The following is a 19,989-nucleotide window of genomic DNA, read 5'->3' on the forward strand; positions in this document are numbered from 1 at the left end:
CAGGAAGGGCACGATCTCCACCCTCCCAAGTTATCCACACGCAGGGAGGCTAGTGACCCCCACTGCATGACAGGGGCCCAGCCTCACCCAGCAGAGGGTGACAACGGGCAGGTCAACAACAGGTCGGGGCTTGGAGCCCCACAGAGGCAGAGATCCTCCCGGCAGCCTGTCAGCCCCACCTCGCCGACAAGGAGACCATAAGCCCAGTGGACAGCCTAACCCAGCTTTGCTACTTTTATTCCTAATTTATTCATATTTATTTTTGACACTTTCTTTTTTTAACAAACTATTTTTTAAGATAGTTTTAGATTTACAGAAAAATTACAAGGATAATACACAGAGTTCCCACATACCCCCACTCAGTTTCCTGTTAGTAACATTGTACATTAGTTACAATGAACTACCCAATCCCAAAACATTATTATTATTTATTTATCTTTTTTTTTTTTCTTTTAGAGACAAGGTCTTGCTGTATTGCCCAGGCTGGATTCAAACTCTTGGGCTCAAGTGACCCTCCCTCTTCAACCTCCCAAGTAGCTGGGACTACCAGGCCCTGCCACCAGGCTGAGCTTGATACATTGTTATTAACTAATAACTGATACATTGTTATTAACTAAGTCTACACTTTATCAGATTTCCTTAGTTTTTCTGTTTTTTTGCCCCAGGGTCCCACAAGACATTTAGTCGAGCTCCTCTTGGCTGTGAGTTCTGGGTTTTCATGACCTTGACGATTCTGAGGGCTGGCGGGGTGTTCTATAGACCCTCCTCAGGCTGGGGTTGTCTGGGGTCTTTCTCGGGGTGAGAGTGGCATTACAGGTCTCAGGGAGGAGGACTGCAGAGGTGAAGTGCCCCTCTTGTCACGTCACACCGAGGGCACAGGCCATCAGCGTGACTTACCACTGCTGAGACTGGCCTCGATCACCAGGCCGAGGTGGGTGGGTGGTCTGCCAGGGTTCTCGGCTGTGAAGTTACTCCCTCAATTTCCATACCCGTGACGGGTGTAGGCAGGACGTGCAGCCGGTACTTTAAGGGGAGTCTTGAAGAGTTACACTCCCCTCTTCAGCGCACAGCAGCTACAGAAATTATTTGCATTTCTGCGCAGGCCGCTCTTTTTTTTTTTTTAAGAAACAAAACCAAAATCTAACCCTCTGGCCCCATATTTCTAACAAAACTCCACGGGTCTGAGAGCCTTGGCCTCGGAGTCCTGGACAAAGTGAGAGCCTACGGGGCTGGGCCCAAGAAGACCACTCCCTGGCCAGGGCCGTGTGGCACGAGTCAGGATCACAGCTTAGAAAGCGACCACCCAAGCCAGGTCAGAACTTCAGGGTCCCTACAAGTGGGCCGGACCACATGTTAAGTCGGAGCATAGGTGCCTGCGATTCGGGCAACCGCCCATGGCTCCAGCAGGGCTGGGCTTTCTCCCTCCCCAGCACCTGCTCTCCACCGGGCAGGAGCCACCTGCATGCGGGCCTCCTGTCTTCTGCTCCATCCATGAGCCTGAACCACTTGTCCCCTTCGCTGTCAGTGCCTCAGGTGGCCTATGCACGGCTTGGGGAAGTCAAGACACCAGCAAGGACTCATGTGTCCCAGGCTCCAATCCTGTGTCTTCAGCCACAGCTGGCTCCTCTTGGCACAGAAACTCAGTCTCTGGCCCCCCCAAGTTCCTGCTTCCTCCCCTCCTCATTGCTTGGTGGCCCCAGCTGGGCTCCCAGGATGGTCACTGCCTCGAGGACCATTTCAGGACATGTCCCCCTGGGCCCTCAGCAGCGCTGGGTACTGCCAACCCCCTTGGGATGCCCCAGCCTCCAGGACGTAACACCAGGTTTCTGTCTCCCTGACTGTCCCTCCTCTGGCCCTTTCAAGATTGGTGGTCCTCAAGGTCCCTTTGCCCCCGTGCCCGAGCCTGCCAACGTCACCAAGGCAGGCACACATCCTCAGGCGGCCGTTGCCTCCTTCCCTGGTCGGAGTCCTCCTCTGTCCTCAATGCACTGACGTATTAACTGAGCACCTACAGTGTGCCAGGCCTCATGCCCGGCTAGAGGTTAACGATATTCATGACAGAGACGGCTGCTGCCTCATCCCCGCGGGCGAGTCAGACAGCAAACCGGCAAGAAACTAGCGCACACGCCCCTGAGAACCAAGCCCCGCCTGGGTCCCATGAGGACAATCTCCGCTGTGCTGTGAATGAAGCTGGTGGGACAAGCCCATGTTAGACAGGGGCCAGGAGGGCCTTGGTGGAGGAGATACTTGAACCAAGACCTCGGCGCGGCTGGGAGCGAGCAATGTAGACGGAAGGGCGGATGCCAAGTCTCTGAGGTGGAGATGACGCTGGCATGTTCCAGGAAAGAAGAGATGGCCGGTGCGGCTGAGCGAACAAGCCCGGGGAAGGGTTTGGGAGGTGGCCACTGGGTGGGTGCAGTGGGCAGCAGTGGGGAGGGCAGATGTGGAGCCAGGGGCACCCCTGAGCTAGTCCAGGGGGGAGACCATAGCAGCAGAGGGGGACCACCCAGAAGACTGCAGATGGCACGATGGGGGGGCAGCTCCCTGGGGAGGGCAGGGCCTTGTGGGGTTGGGGCCTGGGTACGGAGGGAGTCTGTGCACACCCCTCACGGGCCCTGCTCCATCTCAAGCCTGCTCTCCTGCTGCGGTGGGCACCTGACTGCAGTGGGAGGAAGGACGGTGCCCTGGTTGTCACCGCCGGGTAAGGCCGTAGACCGGAGTGCCTCACCCAGCCCCAGCCCCACCCTTGCCTCCACTACAGACCGACCTCCTCAACCCCAGCAGCTTGTTAGAGTCACCCAGGCAGCTTTCTAAATCCACCGCTGCCCAGGCCACACTCCCAGCCAATTCAGTCAGAACTGGGGAAGGTGGGGGTGGAGGATGGTTGACCTCGGTGGTTTTTCAAGCTCCCTGGCAATTCCAGCGTGAGGAGAGTGGGGCTTCCCACAAACATGTGGAGGAACAGAGGCCTACTCCAGGCCACCAGATTACTGTCCCTCCATAAGCCGCCTGTGCCAGGGGGACCTGTGGGGTGCTGCCATGGCTCCCTAAGTTGCTTAGCAGCCCGGGACCCAGGACATCAGGCAGGCATGGAAATCCCACTTCCATACTCCTTACAGACACTCCTCCTACCTCATGCCCACCAGGGGAAAGAGCCTGCTAGAGCCAATTCCCACCCAGGGACACGGGAGATCAGCCCCAGGAGACGCCTGGGGCTGGGGTGGGCATGACTCCCACACAGGCTGCTCCAGGCCCCCCTGGAATCAGGGCTGGGAGGAGCCAGGGCCCCTGGGATGGGAGATGGGGCAGAGAGGGTGCAGGCGGGGGATGAGGGAAGGGAGGAAGGGGGCGGTGGGAGGGAGGGATATGGGATGCCGAGAGCCTGGATCTGAGAGCCAGGGATGCCCCAGAGTGGCTGATTTGGTGGTCTGGGTGGGGCCTGAGACTTGCATTCTTTCAGCCCCAGACGCTGCTAGTGGTCAGGGGATGGCACTCTGAGAGCCACTGCCCTGGGAAAGCAAAGCTGCCCCACTGGGCGCTCCCCGGGGCAAACGCTGACCAGCGTCCCTGCATTTCCAAATGTGCTTCTCTCCCCCTTTAGACAAGGGTTAGGACTGGACAGAACTCCTCGGCATTCCGTCTTCCACCGCCAGACATAACGGTTTAACCTCCTAGGGCTTCTCGGAGCTGGAAGAGCCTCCAATAAACCTGGGGTGCACGGCTGAGAGGGTGGGCACCCAGGGGCGAGGCCCTCCTCTGCCATGTGAAAGGGCAGGTACGGTGAGCTCTTTCCTCAACGGTCGACAGGTGGTCGAGAGAAGACTTCGCTAAGAGACAGAGACTGCAGGGGTGCGTGTGAGTTAACTAGGCAGTAAGGAAGAGCAAAGGCCCCAAAAGGAAGAACACAGGAAGGGACGAGATGGGTGTTTTATAGAAGAAGTCAGTAAGTACATGAAAACAGTAATGAACGTCACTAGAAACATGAATTATCACCGCGACTGGATGTCGTCTGTCCCTCCTTGGGCTGGCAAAGATGAGAAATCCCACTAGGCCAGGGCTGCTCGGAAGGGAGTATAAACTGGACACCCCCCTGGGAGTGAGTTGGTGACAGGGACCAAGAGCCTTTAGAAGGCAGGCTCTCCCCATCTGCTGCTTCACATCCAGGGAGATTTCATATGGAAATAACCAGTGAGCAAAGATTTGTGCCAGTGTACTTACCGCAGTGGGGCTTATAAATATGAAAAAATGGAAAATAGAATAGTATGCAATCATTACGATAATGGGACAGCACGCAGTTCAGTGACAAGGAAAAACGTTCAGATACAGGAAGAAAAGTTCACTGCACAGCTTGAGGGGCGAGAGAGAGCCCATCTCGCAAAAGCACATGCTTGTTTGCAGCCAGCAATGTGTAAAGAAAAACATCTGGAAGGACACGCACCCAGAAGCTAACAGCGGTGGGATTATGCGGCAACGTAAGGCCTTTTTTCTGCTTGTCTCATGCTTAAATTTTTTTCTGTGAGGAACAAAGATGACTCATGTTAAGGAAAAAAAGCGGTTAGGCTGACAAATACAGAAGGGCATTCCTGCAGAGGGAATGGTGTTCGGGAATCACGAGCGCTAGGGTGGGGCGGGTCTGAGAAGTGACAAGCAGCTCGGTCTGGCCCAGGGGTAGTGGGGAGATGCAGCGGGCGGGCTGAAGGATGTGAGCTGTATCCCAGCTAGAGGAGCACAGAGGAGTGCGAGACAGAAGCCCACCAAACAGGCTGGAGGCTGGAACTCCATGGTGGACGTGACTGGAGGGCAGAGGGCTGACTCCTTTGATCCCTGGGGGCTACACTGGGCCACTGTGGAGGGCCAAGAGCAGGGCAGGGCTGCCCAGGAAGACACCGAGCAGTGCAGCTGGACACTGCAGTGGCACCCTCTAGCTAGTGCTTGTGGGCAGAACAGCCAACAACCAACACCAGGTCCCCAACAGAGGCCAGGCCCAGACCAGCCAGAAACATTCTGAACCCTGAGCCTAGCACAAAGGACCCTTCCCCCCAGTCACCACCACACATCCCTTCTTCTTCCTGCCATCAGTGCCCAGCCCACAGTCAGCGGTCAGTAAACATTTGCTGGATGAATAAATGTCCATGCAGATCTGCACTCTCCCCCAGTCCCGGGCACCAATCACTCAAGCAAACACTGACTGGCTGTGTCTAGGGCCACAGAGGCTAACAAGGCTCCTGCCTCTGGGAACTACATCAACATTCCAGGGGATGAGGAACTTCCAGCCTCAGGGAAACCCCACAGTGCAGGGCTGCCTGGTTGCCATGGGAACCCACAGCCAGGAGCATCTGGCGGAGCATCTGGCGCTCAGGCCAGGGAAGGCCTCCTCAAGCCAACTCGGCTGAGACCTGAAGGTTTTGGAGGAGGGGAGTGACAGGGTCACAGGGGGGCTGTTAATGAGGCCCCTTTGCCACAGCAAGGAGAACAGTCTGGAGGGAGCACGGGGGACCAGGTAAGAGGCCAGAGCAATGGTGCAGCCAAAGGAGGCGTCCTGGCCTAGGATGGTGGCTGGGGAGATGGAGGAAAGGGCAGGAGTGAAGAGACACTCAGGAGGACAAGGGCCAGGGACACATGCCAGAAGCCACTCTTGGCAGAGCCACTGAGTGGACAGTGGTGCCATACACTAAGATGGGGACACTGGAAACAAGTGGCCGGCTGGTGGGAGAGTCTAGATTAGTTTGGAATACACTGAATTTGAGGTGCTGAGGGGCCTGGAGCTCAGGAGAGCTTTCTGGTGCAAGGGAGGTGGCAGGCAGGGGGCACCTGTGAGCCTCAGTGAACCTGCTCACCTGAGTGCAGCGTCTGAAGAACAGGGTCATGGAATAACCCTGAGGATGACCCTGAAGACAACGTGAGCTTAAGGATGGGAAGAGAAGGCGCTATGAGAGCAGTAGGGTGTGGCCTCAGGGGTACAAAGAGAACCAGGGAAGCGGTTCCTGAAAGGTAGTGGAAGTAGATGCTTCTAGAAGGAGGTAGAGACAGAGAATGTGACAGTCTGCAGATGGGAAGACAACATGCAGAGCTGTGGCTGTCACTGGGGGCAATTCTGCCTCCCACAGGACACATGGCAATGTCTGGGGACACTTTTTGGGTTTCCAAACTTAGAAGTTTTCACAGCTGGGATGCGTGGAGGCTGGGATGCTGCTCAACACCCTACAGCACCCAGGGCAGCACTGAGTCCCGGGTGTCCACAGTGCTGGAGAAACTCAGCTGGAGGGAGTAGAGGCGTCTAGGAAGGATTACTGTCAAGACAGCAGGGACCAGAGCACATCTAGGCGACGCTGGAGAGACCAGGAGAAGTACCTGGGAAGCCTGAGGTTCCTGGGAATCTGGGAGAGGGAGGGGGATGTGGGGCAGATGTGGAGACGCTGTTAGTCCCACCCGTGAAGGAGGCAGTTCTGAGCCTGAGGAGGGAAAACACACTGAAATAGTTATCGTGGGGGACAGGGGCATCCTGTGTGGCGAGCTGAGCGAGGCTGGGGATCAGATTCACCGTGGTGCCTTGTGAGAGGCTCCCTTGCTGGAGGGGCAGCTCGGGCTCCAGCCGGGAGAGAGCAGCTGGCCAGGGTTTTGCCAGAGTGATGTGACTACAGGATAAACGGGCAGTGAGACATAAGGCCCTGGCCCCGGGACCAGCCAGTGAAGAGGGTTCCACATGCTGGCGGCGGGACGGGCACAGTGGGATGCAGGGTGTTTCTCCTACAGCTGCACTCACTCAATTTACAGAACACGAGCGAGGGGCTGAGCTGAAGTATGAGAACTTGTGCTCAGTTAGACAGCAGCGCCCAGGAATATGCAGGGGCTGCAAACCTCCTTCCATCAGAACCTAAGAGGAGCACGGCAAGACGTGCTAACAGCACCGGAGAACTTCAGAACCTCTCTGAACAGGACTCTCTTATTCAGGAGAGTTTCCTAGAAGAGGAGAGAGATGGTGGCTTCTAGAATATTCTAGTACTGTTTAAGTTTGTCTACTATCTAAAGTCCCTGTTTAGAAGGCATTTATGAAATCACAGACTCTCAGCTGGAAGAGAAGGCTTTTGGGTTCAGTGCCCCCATCTCACGAGCCTTCAGACAGGCTCTATGGGGTCATCCTAGGGTCAGGTGTCTTAACGTTACTGGGAAAATGTTGACGGTTGATGCAGTAGGATGATGGGTACATCAGGTTCAATATGTCACTCTACGTTCATGTATACTTGAAATTTTTCATAATAAAAAGTTTTTAACCCTTAGTTTTCAGTATAGGGAATCATAGTCCAACACCCAGGGTGACAGCAAGAGCGTCCCCTGAGCAGACTGCCTGTTCCTTGGCTTGCCAGAGAGGGAGGAATAGGAGGAGGAGGAGGAAGAGAGGGAGAAGGGGTAGGAGGAGAGCTCCCTACTTGGTCTCTCCATATTTTTCTTTTATTCCCCCCCTCCCTTTTTTAGACAGGGTCTTACTCTCTTGCCCTGGCTGGAGTGCACTGGTGTGAGCACAGCTTACCACAGCCTCTAACTCCTAGACCCAAGCGATCCTCCTGCCTCAGCCTCTCAAGTAGCTGGGACTATGGGCACATGCCGCCACACCCGGCTAATTCTTCTTATTTTTGGTAGAGATGGGGTCTCACTATGTTGCCCAGGCTGTTCTCGAACTCCTGGCCTCAAGTGATCCTCCCGCCTCAGCCTCCCAAAGTGCTGGGACCACGGGTGTGAACCATCGCACCCAGCCTCTCCATGTTTTTCTCCAGAGTCCTTGAAGCCATGCTCTCAGAACAGAGGTCACTCTGTAGGAGGGCCTTAACAGGTACGAGGCCTTCTGCAAACACTTACAAGGTATGTGTCATCAGGCGGTGGAACCACCATCCGCACTTTATGGACGGGGACACGGAGTCCTAGAGGTCACACTGTGAGGGAGCAGAAAAGTGAGGCTTTCAGTGGCCCAGCTCCCACCCTCCACCAACCCCGAGTTCAAACTCGGTGGCAGAAGTTCAAGTTGATGGCATGACAGTGAACAGTCAGAGTGGCCCAAACACAAGAACTGCCCACAGGGTACTCAGTGTTGTGCTGACGTGTGCCTGACTGTGCGTTGGGGCCTGGGCAAACAGGGACAGGGACAAGCCTGCCCCACAGGGTGCTCACCAGGGTCCCCTCCATACGTGGGACCTGACCAACATGTTCAGACTAAGCCAGGTCAGGCAGTCACTCTTTGGCCCCTTTCAGCTCTCAGAGCATTCCTGTCTCTGGTGGTGCCTTATTTTTCCTCCCCTCCCACTGTCTTACTTCGTACACGCTGTCTTAGAACGAATCTTTCCTCGTTTGGGAACCTATGTCTGATCTTACATGAGGGCAGTGCAAAAACAGAATTTGAGCTAAAGATGAAACTTCACAGCCACTGTTCCAAGGCTGCCGCTATCCTGAGCTGAGACACCACAGAGCCACAGGCACAGGAGCCAGTACCTGACAGGACGGCCACCAGTACCTACTTTACAGAAACAGCTCTGTTTCTTTACCTGCTACTTTATCCCGAATGAGTTTTGCAGATTCAACTTCACCAATGCTGCTGAACAGACTTCGTAACTCATCCTGGGTCATGTTCTGAGGGAGGTAGTTGACAATTAAATTCGTTCTCCCGATGTCACCCCTGCAATCTTCGGCCATGTGGTCTTCATAACCATTAGACATGGTATTTTCCAAAAATCTGCAAAGAAAAAAAAAAATCAAATAAATGCCAAATGTTCATACTGCAGTATATGAAGCAAAACTAATGACTGTACTTGCACTTAGAAATCTTTCCTTTCTACACTCTACACGTTCAACTTATGGCCAAACAAAAACCTGCATGTGAACATTTATAGAGGCTTTATTCCAAGACCTGGAAGCAACCAGAAGATCCTCCAGTGGGTGAATGGATAAACGAACTCCATTCGTATGGTACATCCCTATGGTGGAACATTTTTCAGTGATAAAAAGAAATGAGCTATAGCTGGGTGCAGTGGCTCACACCTATAATCCCAGTGCTTTGGGAGCCGAGGTGGGAGGATTGCTTGAGGCCAGCAGTTCAAGATCAGCCTAGACAATATGGCAAAACCCCAACTCTGAAAAAATAAAAATATTAATTAAAAAAATTAGCTCGGTGTGGTGGCGTGTGCCCATAGTCCCAGCTACTCAGGAGGCTAAGGCAGGAGGATCTCTTGAGCCCAGGAGTTCATGGTTGCAGTGAGATATGATTGGGTCACTGCACTCCAGCCTGGGGGACAGAGGGAGACCCTGTTGCAAAAAAAAAAAAAAAAAAAGAAAGAAATGTTACACCATGCTGTTACACCATGAAAAGACAAGCAGGAACTCTAAATGGATATTGCCAAGTGAAAGAAAACAGTCTAGGAGGGAAATATATTTATTGTATGATTCCAACTATATGACCTTCTGGAAAAGGCAAAACTACAGAGACAGTAAAAAGATCAATGGTTGCCAGGGATCGGGCTGGGGAGGGGAGTGAGGATAGTGGAGCACAGCGAATTTTCAGGGCAGCAAAAATATTCTGTATGATACTGTGGTGGCAGATGCAGGGCAATACCACGTTTGCCAAATCCCAGAGAACCAACGACACAGAGAGAACCCTCATGTGATTTAGGGACTTCAGCTAGTAACAGTGTATCAATATTGATTCATCAATTAAAACAAATGTACCGCACTAATGCAAGATGCTAATAATGGGGGAATGTACGTGCTGGGGCAAGGTATACAGAACTTATTGTAGTTTCTTTGCAATTTTTCTGTAAACCTAAATCTGCTCTAAAAAATAAAGTCTATGAACACAAAATAGAACAACTCCAAGTTCAATCAAATTCACTAGGAGGGCTTCAAAGAAATCTACAAACAATTCTAGCACCACAATTTAAGATCCTGTAAAATAGTGCTTGGGGTGTCTCTCAAGAGCTTTCCAAAGACTTGTGATTGCCATCTCCCGGGTCCAGAGCCTGTGACGTGCGCCTAAGCACCCCAACCCCGGACACCCTGTCTGTGGTCGAGAAGGCAGGCGATGGCCCTCTGCACCCATTTATCCCCAGAGACACAGTGACTGAGCTAGAAAGAGGTTAAGATTTCTCTACAGTTAGAGGAACGTGGTCTTCACAGTTTGTAGCCTTTGAAATGCCTCTTGCAGCTGCCAAAGTCTTTACTCTCAGTGACAAACATCAAAGGCAGCAATGGCTTTGGAGGAGAGTCTGGATCAATGTGGCCGAGAGCACCAAGATCATTCTTCTGAGGCACACCTCACACTGGACTTGCTCACAAGTACCGTGTGCTGCCATCTCACTTAAGAGGCCCCTTGCCCCTGCCTCTAAACACACAGTCACCCCCATGGATGCCCACCCACCTGGAGGTCTCAGTGGGGCCCCCACCCCTTTCTGCAGATCCCTGCTGCTAGGCTCTGTGTTATGTTTGAAAACCCAGTGCCCACGGTCATGAGCCTTCGGTCTTTAAAAATAGCACTGCCAGCGGTTATATAAAAATCTGAACACATCTCTTGCGTGGAGATTTCCTACCTACTCCCTGAATCAATGCTGAGAGAAGAATTAGGTCTGGTTTCTCTTTTCCTGGTGGAAACATTAGGTGTTCCCTATCCTCCTACTAATCTCAGACAACGTGCAAAATTAGTACAATTTCCCAGAATTTCTGTTACTTATATGAAGATGTTCTATGCCCCCTGCTCTTTATAAAGTTAAGTTACCATCAAAAGCCACAGAAGAAAAGACTGGAAAGTCAGACTTCACAAAATTAAAAACTTCTGTATGGCAACAGGCATCACAAAGACAAGCAGTAGCAGCCTGGGAGAAAAGATTTGCTACAAATTCTATCAATGACATCAGTGGTTCTCACTCTGGGCCATTCTGCCCCCCAGGGGACACTGTGCAATGTTTAGAGACATTTCTGGTTATCATGACTGGTGGGGAGGAGTATGCTACTGGCATCCAGCGGGCAGAGGCCAGAGCTGTTAAACATTCTGTAAGACAGTGGTCCCCAACATTTTTGGCACCAGGGACTGGTCTCATGGAAGACAATTTTTCCATGGATGGGGTTGGCGGGGTGGGGAGGGTACAGACAAATTCTCATAAGGAGGGCACAACTTAGATCCCTTGCATGCGCAGTTTACAGTAGGGCTCATGCTCCTTTCAGAATCTAATGCCACCGCTGACCTGACAGGAGGCGGAGCTCAGGTGGTGATGCCAGCGATGGGGAGCTGGGGAGCGGCTGTAAATACAGATGAAGCTTCGCTCCTCACCTCCTGCTGTGGGGTTGGGGACTGCAGCTGTAAGGCACAGGACAGCCTCCACAACCAACCACTAATTATCCAGCCCAAAACGTCCATACTGCTGAGGTTAAGAAAACGTGATTCAAAGCATCTACAAATTAATAAGGGAAATGAGTGGCAACTCATAGATGCAGGCAACTCAAATGGCTAATAAGCCTACAAAAAGATGCTCAACTTCATGAATGATCAGGAAAATGCAAAATAAAATAAGATGCTACTTTCTGCCAGTCAGATGGAATAAAATCCACTTTAAGTGAGATAAAGGGGAAACAGCCTCACCTAGCATGGATCTGAGTATGAGATAGTACAACTTTTTTGGAGAACTTGGCAGCGCCTACCAAATGTTTTAATGTGAACACCACCCTTTCACTCAGAACTGTAGCAATCTGCTTTATTGAAATAATCACAAGAGTGCAGGTGAATACATGCGAGGAACACACTACCCTGTGGCTTGTAAAACTACAAAACTGGACACAATCTAAATATACATTAATGGGAAATGGCTAACACCAATTTCCAGTAGAAACCATGGGGGGACCACCAGCTTAATCGCGAAAAACTCCACAAGTTTGTTAAACTCTCTGTGGCCTAAAGATTTTAAAAGAGATCATTAGCTCAGAAACAAATAAGGCTGATCCAAAGCACAAGGGTTAACTTTGAATAACTGAAATGTAGCCAAGTTTGCTCAAAATGTGATTCGAATGTATCTCTTGTGTCTTCCTTTTTCTTTCCCTTTCCTCACTTTCTCTAAGAATTGTGCATCTTCCCCGCTTTTCCCCTCATCCTACTCCATAGATGGTGAACTAGACAATGGTCACCTCATTCTTATTATTTAGAGTTAGGTAAAAAGGTGGACCTTCTAAAACAGAGGTCCGCACACCGCCGGTGGAACAACTTTGGCCTACCACCTGTTTTTACAAATAAAGTTTTATTGGAACCCAGCCACTTTTATTTGTTTACATATTATCTCTGGCTGGTTTTGTGCTACAATAACTGAGTTGCGTAGTAGCAACCACGTGGCTCACAAAGCCAAAAATATTTACCATCTGGCTTTTGACAGAAAAAAATTTGCTGATCTCTGTTCTAAAGTGTAAAAATATAAAATTTCTAGGAGAAAATCTTTATGACATTTGCCTAGACAGAAATTTCTTAGCTCCAACACCAAAACCCTACTCCATTAAAAAAAAAATTGCTAAACTGGATATCATCAAAATTTAAAACTTTGGTTCTGCAAAAGACACTGCTAGGAGAATTAAAACCTACAGACTGGAGAAAATATTTGCAAAAAGGACTTGTATTCAGAACTTTTTTTTTTTTTTTTTTTTTTGAGACAGAGTCTCACTCTGTTGCCCTAGCTAGAGTGCCATGGCATCAGCCTAGCTCACAGCAACCTCAAACTCCTGGGCTCAAGCGATCCTCCTGCCTCAGCCTCCCGAGTAGCTGGAACAAAAGGCATGCGCCACCATGCCCGGCTAATTTTTTCTATATATTTTTAGTTGTCCAGCTAATTTCTATTTTTTTAGTAGAGACGGGGTCTCGCTCTTGCTCAGGCTGGTCTTGAACTCCTGAGCTCAAACGATCCACCCCCCTCGGCCTCCCAGAGTGCTAGGATTACAGGCATGAGCCCCCACACCCAGCCCAGAACATATTTTTAATGCTCTCGAAATAAGAAAACCCAAATTCAAGAATGGCAAAAGATTTGAACAGATACTACACGAAAGAAGACACATGGATGGTAAATAAGCACATGAAAGATGCTCAGTACCACTGGTTATTCGGAAAATGCAAATTAAAGCCACATTGAGATGCCAATACCTATCTATTAGAATGGCTAAAACAAAATAAAACAAAAACAAACAAATAACAAAACAGACAGTGTCAAGTGCTGGCGGGGATGTGGGGAAACCAGAATTTCACGCATTCCTAGTGGGAATGCAAAAATGTTACAGCCACTTTGGAAAACAGATTGGCAGTTTCTTGCAGTGAAACATACACTTAGCACATACCCAGCAATCCTACTCCTAGTATTGACACAGTAGAAATGAAAACTTACGTCCACACAAAAGCCTGTACACAAATGCGTACAGCAGTTTTATTCATAATTGCCCCAAACTGGAACAACCCAAATGTTCTTCAAACCATTCATGGACGGATGAACGGTACACCATACATTGGATACTACTCAGCAATAACAAGGCACCGCCGCTTCACGCTGCTTGTGTGAACCTCAAACACATCTTGCTAAGTGAAAGCAGACAGACTCACAAGGCTACATACCGTGTGATTCCATTTCTATAACATTCTGGAAAAGGCAAAACCCTATGGTCTGTGGTCACCAGGGGTAGGGAGTGAGGGGAAGGGCTGACTACACTGTCACAGCACGAAGGAATATTTCTGGTTTTTGGGAGACTGAACTTTCTGATATCTTAGTTATGGTAGTAAGCGCATACCTCTGTCCATTTGTCAAAACTCAGAAATCTCTACACCAAATTTGCATTTCCATATGCAAATTCTGCTTTGCTGCCCTGTTCCACATGGTGCTGGCTCTTCCTGACACGTTCAGTCAAGGCTGAGTAGTCCCCTGCAGGTCGAGTTCTCAGTCAACTGGCAGCAATGGAGAAACTGTACCCCCAGAAACACAGTTCATGGTGGTTCCAGGCCATGCAACCCTGCTCTCTGGGGCCCTTCCCTCAACCTTTTCCTAATCTGCATCACCAATCCCAGGCTAAACCAGCTTCTGTCCCCACAAGCTCCCACCACAACCAGGCCTTGTCACTGGTCAATTACCAATGACTCCCAAGTCGTAGTTGCCTCTGCCCCCCTCCACGTGGAAGGCCCGAAGACTGCTCCAAGTCAACACGCTTGCTCCTCTGGCTTTCCCTTCAGCAGTGTCACCACCCACTGGGGCCCAGAGCCCATGTGATATTGCTCATGGTCAGACATGCTGTTAATAAGTTGCAGGGCTAGGCCTTGAGTTGTCGCTACAGTGCAGTCTCCCAAGGGTGAACCGCAAGGCCCCTTGCGATCGGAATCGGGGCCCCCAGCTGGTTCTCCAGCCTCAGCCTCCACCTCCTCCCCTCCCCGCTCACTCCAGCTTCTTCCCAACATGCCACAGACCTCCACGGTTTGGGGCCTTTGTTTTGGATGCTCCCTTTGCAAGGCACATCTGCCCTCTCCTTCACCCGCCTAGCTCCTTTTTAAAAAGTCACCTTCCCCCAGGACAATAGGTTGCTCTAGTTCTCAGCGCCTTCATGCCATTGGTGTAAACCTTTATTCCTGCCCTAATAACTCCAACTTACAATTACTTCTTTCCACCAATGTCAACGGTCAGAGCCTGGAGGACTGAGGTTAACCCTGTCATCTAAAGGTACCCAGGCAAGCCCAGGGTGCGTCATACCATAGAAGGGGCAGGGAGAAGGGATTGCTGGCTCTCGGACTCACCCTGGAATCATGTGTGTTTGCAGTATTTCTCTTATGCTAAAAAAGCCAGTTGGAGACGGTCCTGACATCCTCGTAACACACTCAGCACCTTACTTTCTTAGGATTGTCAATAAGCACCGCCCGAAAGAATTAATTTCAGGGGACAAAAAGGGAAACTTCAAGCTTAACAAAATGATTCCTACTGATTTGGAAATGTTTCTGGTAACTAGAAATAGCAGGGAGAAGTCCTGTTTGGATGATCTGTGAGGGTTTTCAACTCCGTCGCACTGTTTTAAACCATCCTGCTTGTCTGCGTGACGTCAGTGACGTTCACATCTGTAGCATACCTAGCACAATACAGGGGTCAGACGTGTGTGTCTTTACAGAGGACATAAAATACACACCGGTAGTATATATGTGAAGCAGTGCAACTGGTTTCCACTGGGCACATGTGAGAATTGGTCTCATTTCTGCAATGAAACAGGCTTTCTAAACTACTTGAGCTACGGAAAAACTAGAACAGTCAAATGCATCTTCAGACTCAATCTTGACACTTCACACCTCATCTGACAGGCTGGGACTCAATTATTCCCGAGGTCCTCTCCAGATGCCAGATTCCGAGTCTGCAAGGTAGAAGGCTTCAGTCATCCAGGAAACACTCTGGTGCCAGAAAAAGACTGAAAGCACCACGTGACCCAATTGTAAGTGCCACATGAGGCAAGGGCTCAGGTGGACGCAGCGCACAGCCCTCACCGGCCCTGGCCCTGGCCCACGGCCCACGGCCCATGGCAGGGATGGCCACCCAGCTGGAGCAGCTCCAGCTGAGTGACAATACCCACCAGCCAGGCCCAGAAGCCCCGGGGAGAAGCAGGTCAGGTGTGGCCGGCATCTGGCCCAGTCCAAGTGCTCTGCAGCCCTGCTAAGAGTTCTGGCTTCTTTCCAGCTGGTCAAGGCCAAAGGCCACCCCACAATGCTTGCACAGAAGGAAAAGCACCTGGGCTCTGGAGCCCAACAAGCCCGAGCTCCAGCACTGTCGTGGGTAAGTCACTTCCCTTCTCTGAGCTTTAGTTTCCTCCAATCGGGATGTCACCACCTGCTTCACAGCGCCTGGCGTGAAGTAAGTACCTGTCCCCTTAGTCCTACTTCATGAGCAAAATTAAGGTTAACATGTGTGTCTTCCTGACTTCCCTCCCCAGTTACAAACACCTTCGTCTCCTCTCCTCCTGTCCTCGCCCCGCTCCAGATCTCCTCCTTTCCCTGAATCATTTCATTTGATGGCACATCCACCTGTCCCCCAAGCCACCCCTGTCTATCCCTCGTGCCTCATCAAGTACCACGTTCTGCCAGTTTGACAGCTGAGATCGGTCTCCAACTCTCCTTCTACTTCTCTGCCATCGTCCCCGTTTGGATCCGTCACCTCTTGCCTAGACCAACTTCTAAGTGGTCCCCCTACCACACAAGTACTTCAAACCCAGCACACCCAACTTCATCTTTTCCCTCCAAGTTATTGCTCTTCCTTCTGTTTCCCTGTTTCTGTTCACAGTGACATCAGTCTTGCCACTGAGTTCTGATGTGTTCCCTCTCCTGTGAAGCCTTCCTCTGGCATAAATGCCTCTTTGACGGGTAGCTGGACCCAGTCACTTCCAGGCTCTCTGCTAACCCTTCCTTCTCCTGGCACAGATGGAATGCCAGTCACGTGCCAGGCACAGAGCAAGGCACTGGGTGTACAAACTAAAGAAGGAGTCCCAGTCTCAATCCTCAAGGGGTTCAGCCATTTTGAGGCCACCCCAGTACTGCAATAGCCTCTCAACTGGTTCCTCCTTGTCTCTCCCCAGCCGGCGATCCTCTGGGCCTGCCTGTCAAGCAGGGCAGCAGTGGGTGCACACTGCTCAGTAGCTGCCCCTGCGTAGCCTGCAGGGTAACTGCCAACCCCTCTGCCCAGCAGACACGTGAGAACTCCTGCCACTGCCCACGTCACCTTTCTCATCCCCGAAGACCCCACGTGGCTCTCTGAATAAACCCGTGCCTTTGCCTGTGCTGGTTCTGCATCCTGCAAAGCCCTTCCCCACGTCTCCTGCAGAGGAGCCTCCTCTCATCCAGGAAGCATTCTGAGGTCTCCTGTGCCCACTGGGCTTGGAGAACTGTCCCTTCTCTGGGCTTCCGCACTGGCCAGTGCATGACTATCACTGCACTCACCAGAGTGGACTGAAATGATCTACACACGTGGTATACACGGTCATCTCCCCAGAGCCTAGTGCAGGGCCCAGGACACAACAGCGGATCGGGGAGAGTCGTTCAAAGGAGGGAAGTAAGACTCACTTCCCTTCTGCAGGCTGGTTTCCTTCGGTCTTCCCCGACCCGCAGCCGGGGCCGCCTCACCGCTACCACCTAGAGGCGAAAGGCGGCACTGCTGCTCTCACCATTCAGCCTTTGCTCAATTCAATGAACTGAATGGGAAGACGACACAAATGAGGGAAAGCTAGATGGTAGATTGGTGCCGGTGGAGGAAGGGGTTGCAGTCAGAGGGGCCTTCAAATGGTGAGTGAGCTCTGGGCTGAGTCCTGGAGCATGAGAAACAGACCTCCAGGTGAAAGAGAACAGCATTCCAGGCTGAGACAGCAGCAGGGAGGGAGGGTTGGTGGGGTCTGTGTGCAGGGGCGGGGAGGGTCAGGGTATGAAAGAACTGGCTTCTGACTTTATCTTTTACACCACCCCAAGAAGTTAACACAATTTGCTTTTTTTCTGCCCAAAGACTTTTAATCAAGCGTGACACAATCAGATCTGCATTTACAAAAGACAACTCTTGCTGGAGTGCGGAAAGAGGACAGAGATGGGGAGCAGGAGTGAGAAGCAGTAAGCTTAGCAGCATCAGGAAAACAGTATTTTCATAATTCTTTCGTTTTCTACTTGCTGCCCATGACCTCAGACTCAACACATCCAAACTGAAATTCTGTCCCCTCAAAACCAGTGTTTCAACATAAACACTAGTTACTTCCATGTTTTGCGATGTTCATGTATCTTGGCCTCTTCATGGACCTTGAAGTTGCAGAATTTTATAACAGATCCCAGCACAGAACTCTGCACACAGAAGACATTCAATGACAACTGAATGTAATTCCCTGAAACACTGCCTCTCGGGGCACCCCAAGCCCTTGTGATTATACGAGCAGCAAAACCCAGTGGTGAAGAGTAAGGGCTTTGAGTCAGAGGGCCCGAGTTCAAATCCTGCCCCAGCCACTTTACTGTCTAAGACTGGTCATGTCAATCCTCAGCTTCTTCATCTCTAAAATGGAAATTTTGACAGTATCTACCTCACAGGCTGGAGACAAACGCCTGTGAAGTGTCAAGCACATAGTAAATTCTCAGTAAATACTGGCGATTATTTGTAACATCACTTACTCAGTGCCTACCATGCAGACCATGCACAATGCTGTCAGCTTCCCATGCCCTTAAATCTGCACAATACTTTTGTCCTTCCCATTTCACAGATAAGAAAACTAAGGCTCCAACACAACTGAGCTTGCTCAAGGTCTTGGAAGCATCTCCCAGGGCATCAGGTTGGTTCTGGCGGAACTTCTGGTGGAAAATCATTTAGTTCCGTGGTGGTTCTCACCTGCGTGTGTGCGTGTGTGCGTGTGTGTGTGTGTGTGTAAAAGAGAGAAAGAAAAAGGGAGAGAGTGTATGTGTGTGAGAGAGAGACAGAGAGAAAGGGATAGAGACCTCCCCCCCCCCAGCGGACATCTGGCAATGTCTACAAACATTTTTGATCTTTACAAGGAAGAAGAGGGGCATATTGCTGGCATCTAGTAGGAAGAGGCCAAGGATGCTGCTCAACTTCCTACAATGCACAGGACAGCCCCCCACAACCAAGAATTATCTGACCCCCAAATGTTAGCAGTGCTGAGGTTGAGAAATCCTTCTCTAGCCAGATCATCCTCCCCATCTTCCCACTTCTGGAGTATTGGCCATCCGGATCCCAAATGAATACTTTTCGGTAAGGGGGGCTCGGTCCCTCCATAGGCAGCTCGTGCAGAAGTTGTGCAGAACTTCTTCTCCACCTCACCTGCACACAGTAGGGACCAAAACCCATTTTAATAAGCCAAGCAGCAGAGGGCACCGGAAAAGGAAGGAACAGCATCCATCCCCCATTGTTCAACTGCGTGCAGTTTGTGTGTTTCCAACACACACACACATATTTTACAAATCCTAACGTCCCACGCCCCACAAACAGCTTTGTTAGAGATGGCGCTCAAAAAATAAGACAACAGTCTGTATTTTTTCCGGGACTCCCGTACCTATTGAATGGTTTGCACACTTCTTAAAGGACCTCAGAACGGCCGCGGTCCTCTGACAACGACCACAAAAGAATCTGTAGGATTTCCCGGGGGAGCGGACCCGTGGGCCGTGACCTCTGCGCGCTCGAAGCGCTCATCCCACTCCCCCGCCACTGGCCCTACTCTCCCGCCCCCGGACCCCGCGCTTCCAAGGATACCGGGGCCCCGGTCGTGGAGCCCGGCCCCCAGGCGCGTGCCCACGCCGTGTCCCCCTCGCCGGTCCCTCGCGGCGCCCGAGGAATCCGGCCCGGGGCCTGTCGCCAGCCCCCACACCGGCCGGCCCCCGCCCTCCCGCTGCTGCCCGCGCGCGTCCCCTCCCCCGGCCCGGCGCGGCCTGGGCCTTGACCGGTGCAGGCCCCGCGGGCGCCCGCGGCCCGGCCAGGCGAGCTCAGGCCTGCCGCGGCCTACCCCGTCGAGCGGCGCCGAAGGCCCCCCGCCTCACCTGGACGCGGGCGGGCGGGCCCGGGGCTGCTCCGGGGCGGGAGGACGGGCGGCGGCGGCGCGGCGCTAACGGCTCCGCTCGGCCTCGGTAGCGGTGGCGGCGGTGGCGGCGACGGCGACGGCGGCGGAGGCTCCTCCTCAGCGCGCACGACCCGCTCCGGCCCGCGGCCCGGACACGCCCCCCCGGCGCGCGCGCTCATTGGCCGGCGTCCGCCACGGCGCGCTGCTCATTGGCCGGTGTGGCTGTCGCGGCGTCCGGGGCGCGCGGGAGAGGCGGGACTTCCGGCCGGCGCCGCCTGCGAAGGGCTTGGCGGCCGGCGGAGACGCGGGAGGCCAGCGATGGCCGCGGAGGGGGAGCGTCTGGGTCCGGCTCCCCGAGGCCGAAGGAAGGCGGTGGCGGAAGAGCAGCGCCCCTTGTCAAGCACATGCCATGTGTCCCACACCTGTCCGGTCCCGCCG

At 52.2% G+C, this 19,989-nt stretch overlaps 1 protein-coding gene across 1 annotated transcript in view; it reads right to left on the bottom strand.

Moving 5' to 3' along the window:
* The window catches only part of ELAVL1 (ELAV like RNA binding protein 1), a 34,140-nt gene extending 14,494 nt beyond the window's left edge, over positions 1-19,646 (bottom strand). The window contains exons 1-2 of the mRNA XM_069479243.1: positions 19,532-19,646; positions 8,535-8,722 (exon numbers count right to left, since the gene is read on the bottom strand). Of these exons, the coding sequence (XP_069335344.1) occupies positions 8,535-8,706 (172 nt within the window). The 5' untranslated portion in view covers positions 8,707-8,722; positions 19,532-19,646. The remainder of the gene's footprint in view (positions 1-8,534; positions 8,723-19,531) is intronic.
* Positions 19,647-19,989: the final 343 nt, after the last annotated feature.

Source organism: Eulemur rufifrons, chromosome 2 (assembly GCF_041146395.1).
Source record: "Eulemur rufifrons isolate Redbay chromosome 2, OSU_ERuf_1, whole genome shotgun sequence".
Taxonomy (NCBI): Eukaryota; Metazoa; Chordata; class Mammalia; order Primates; family Lemuridae; genus Eulemur; species Eulemur rufifrons.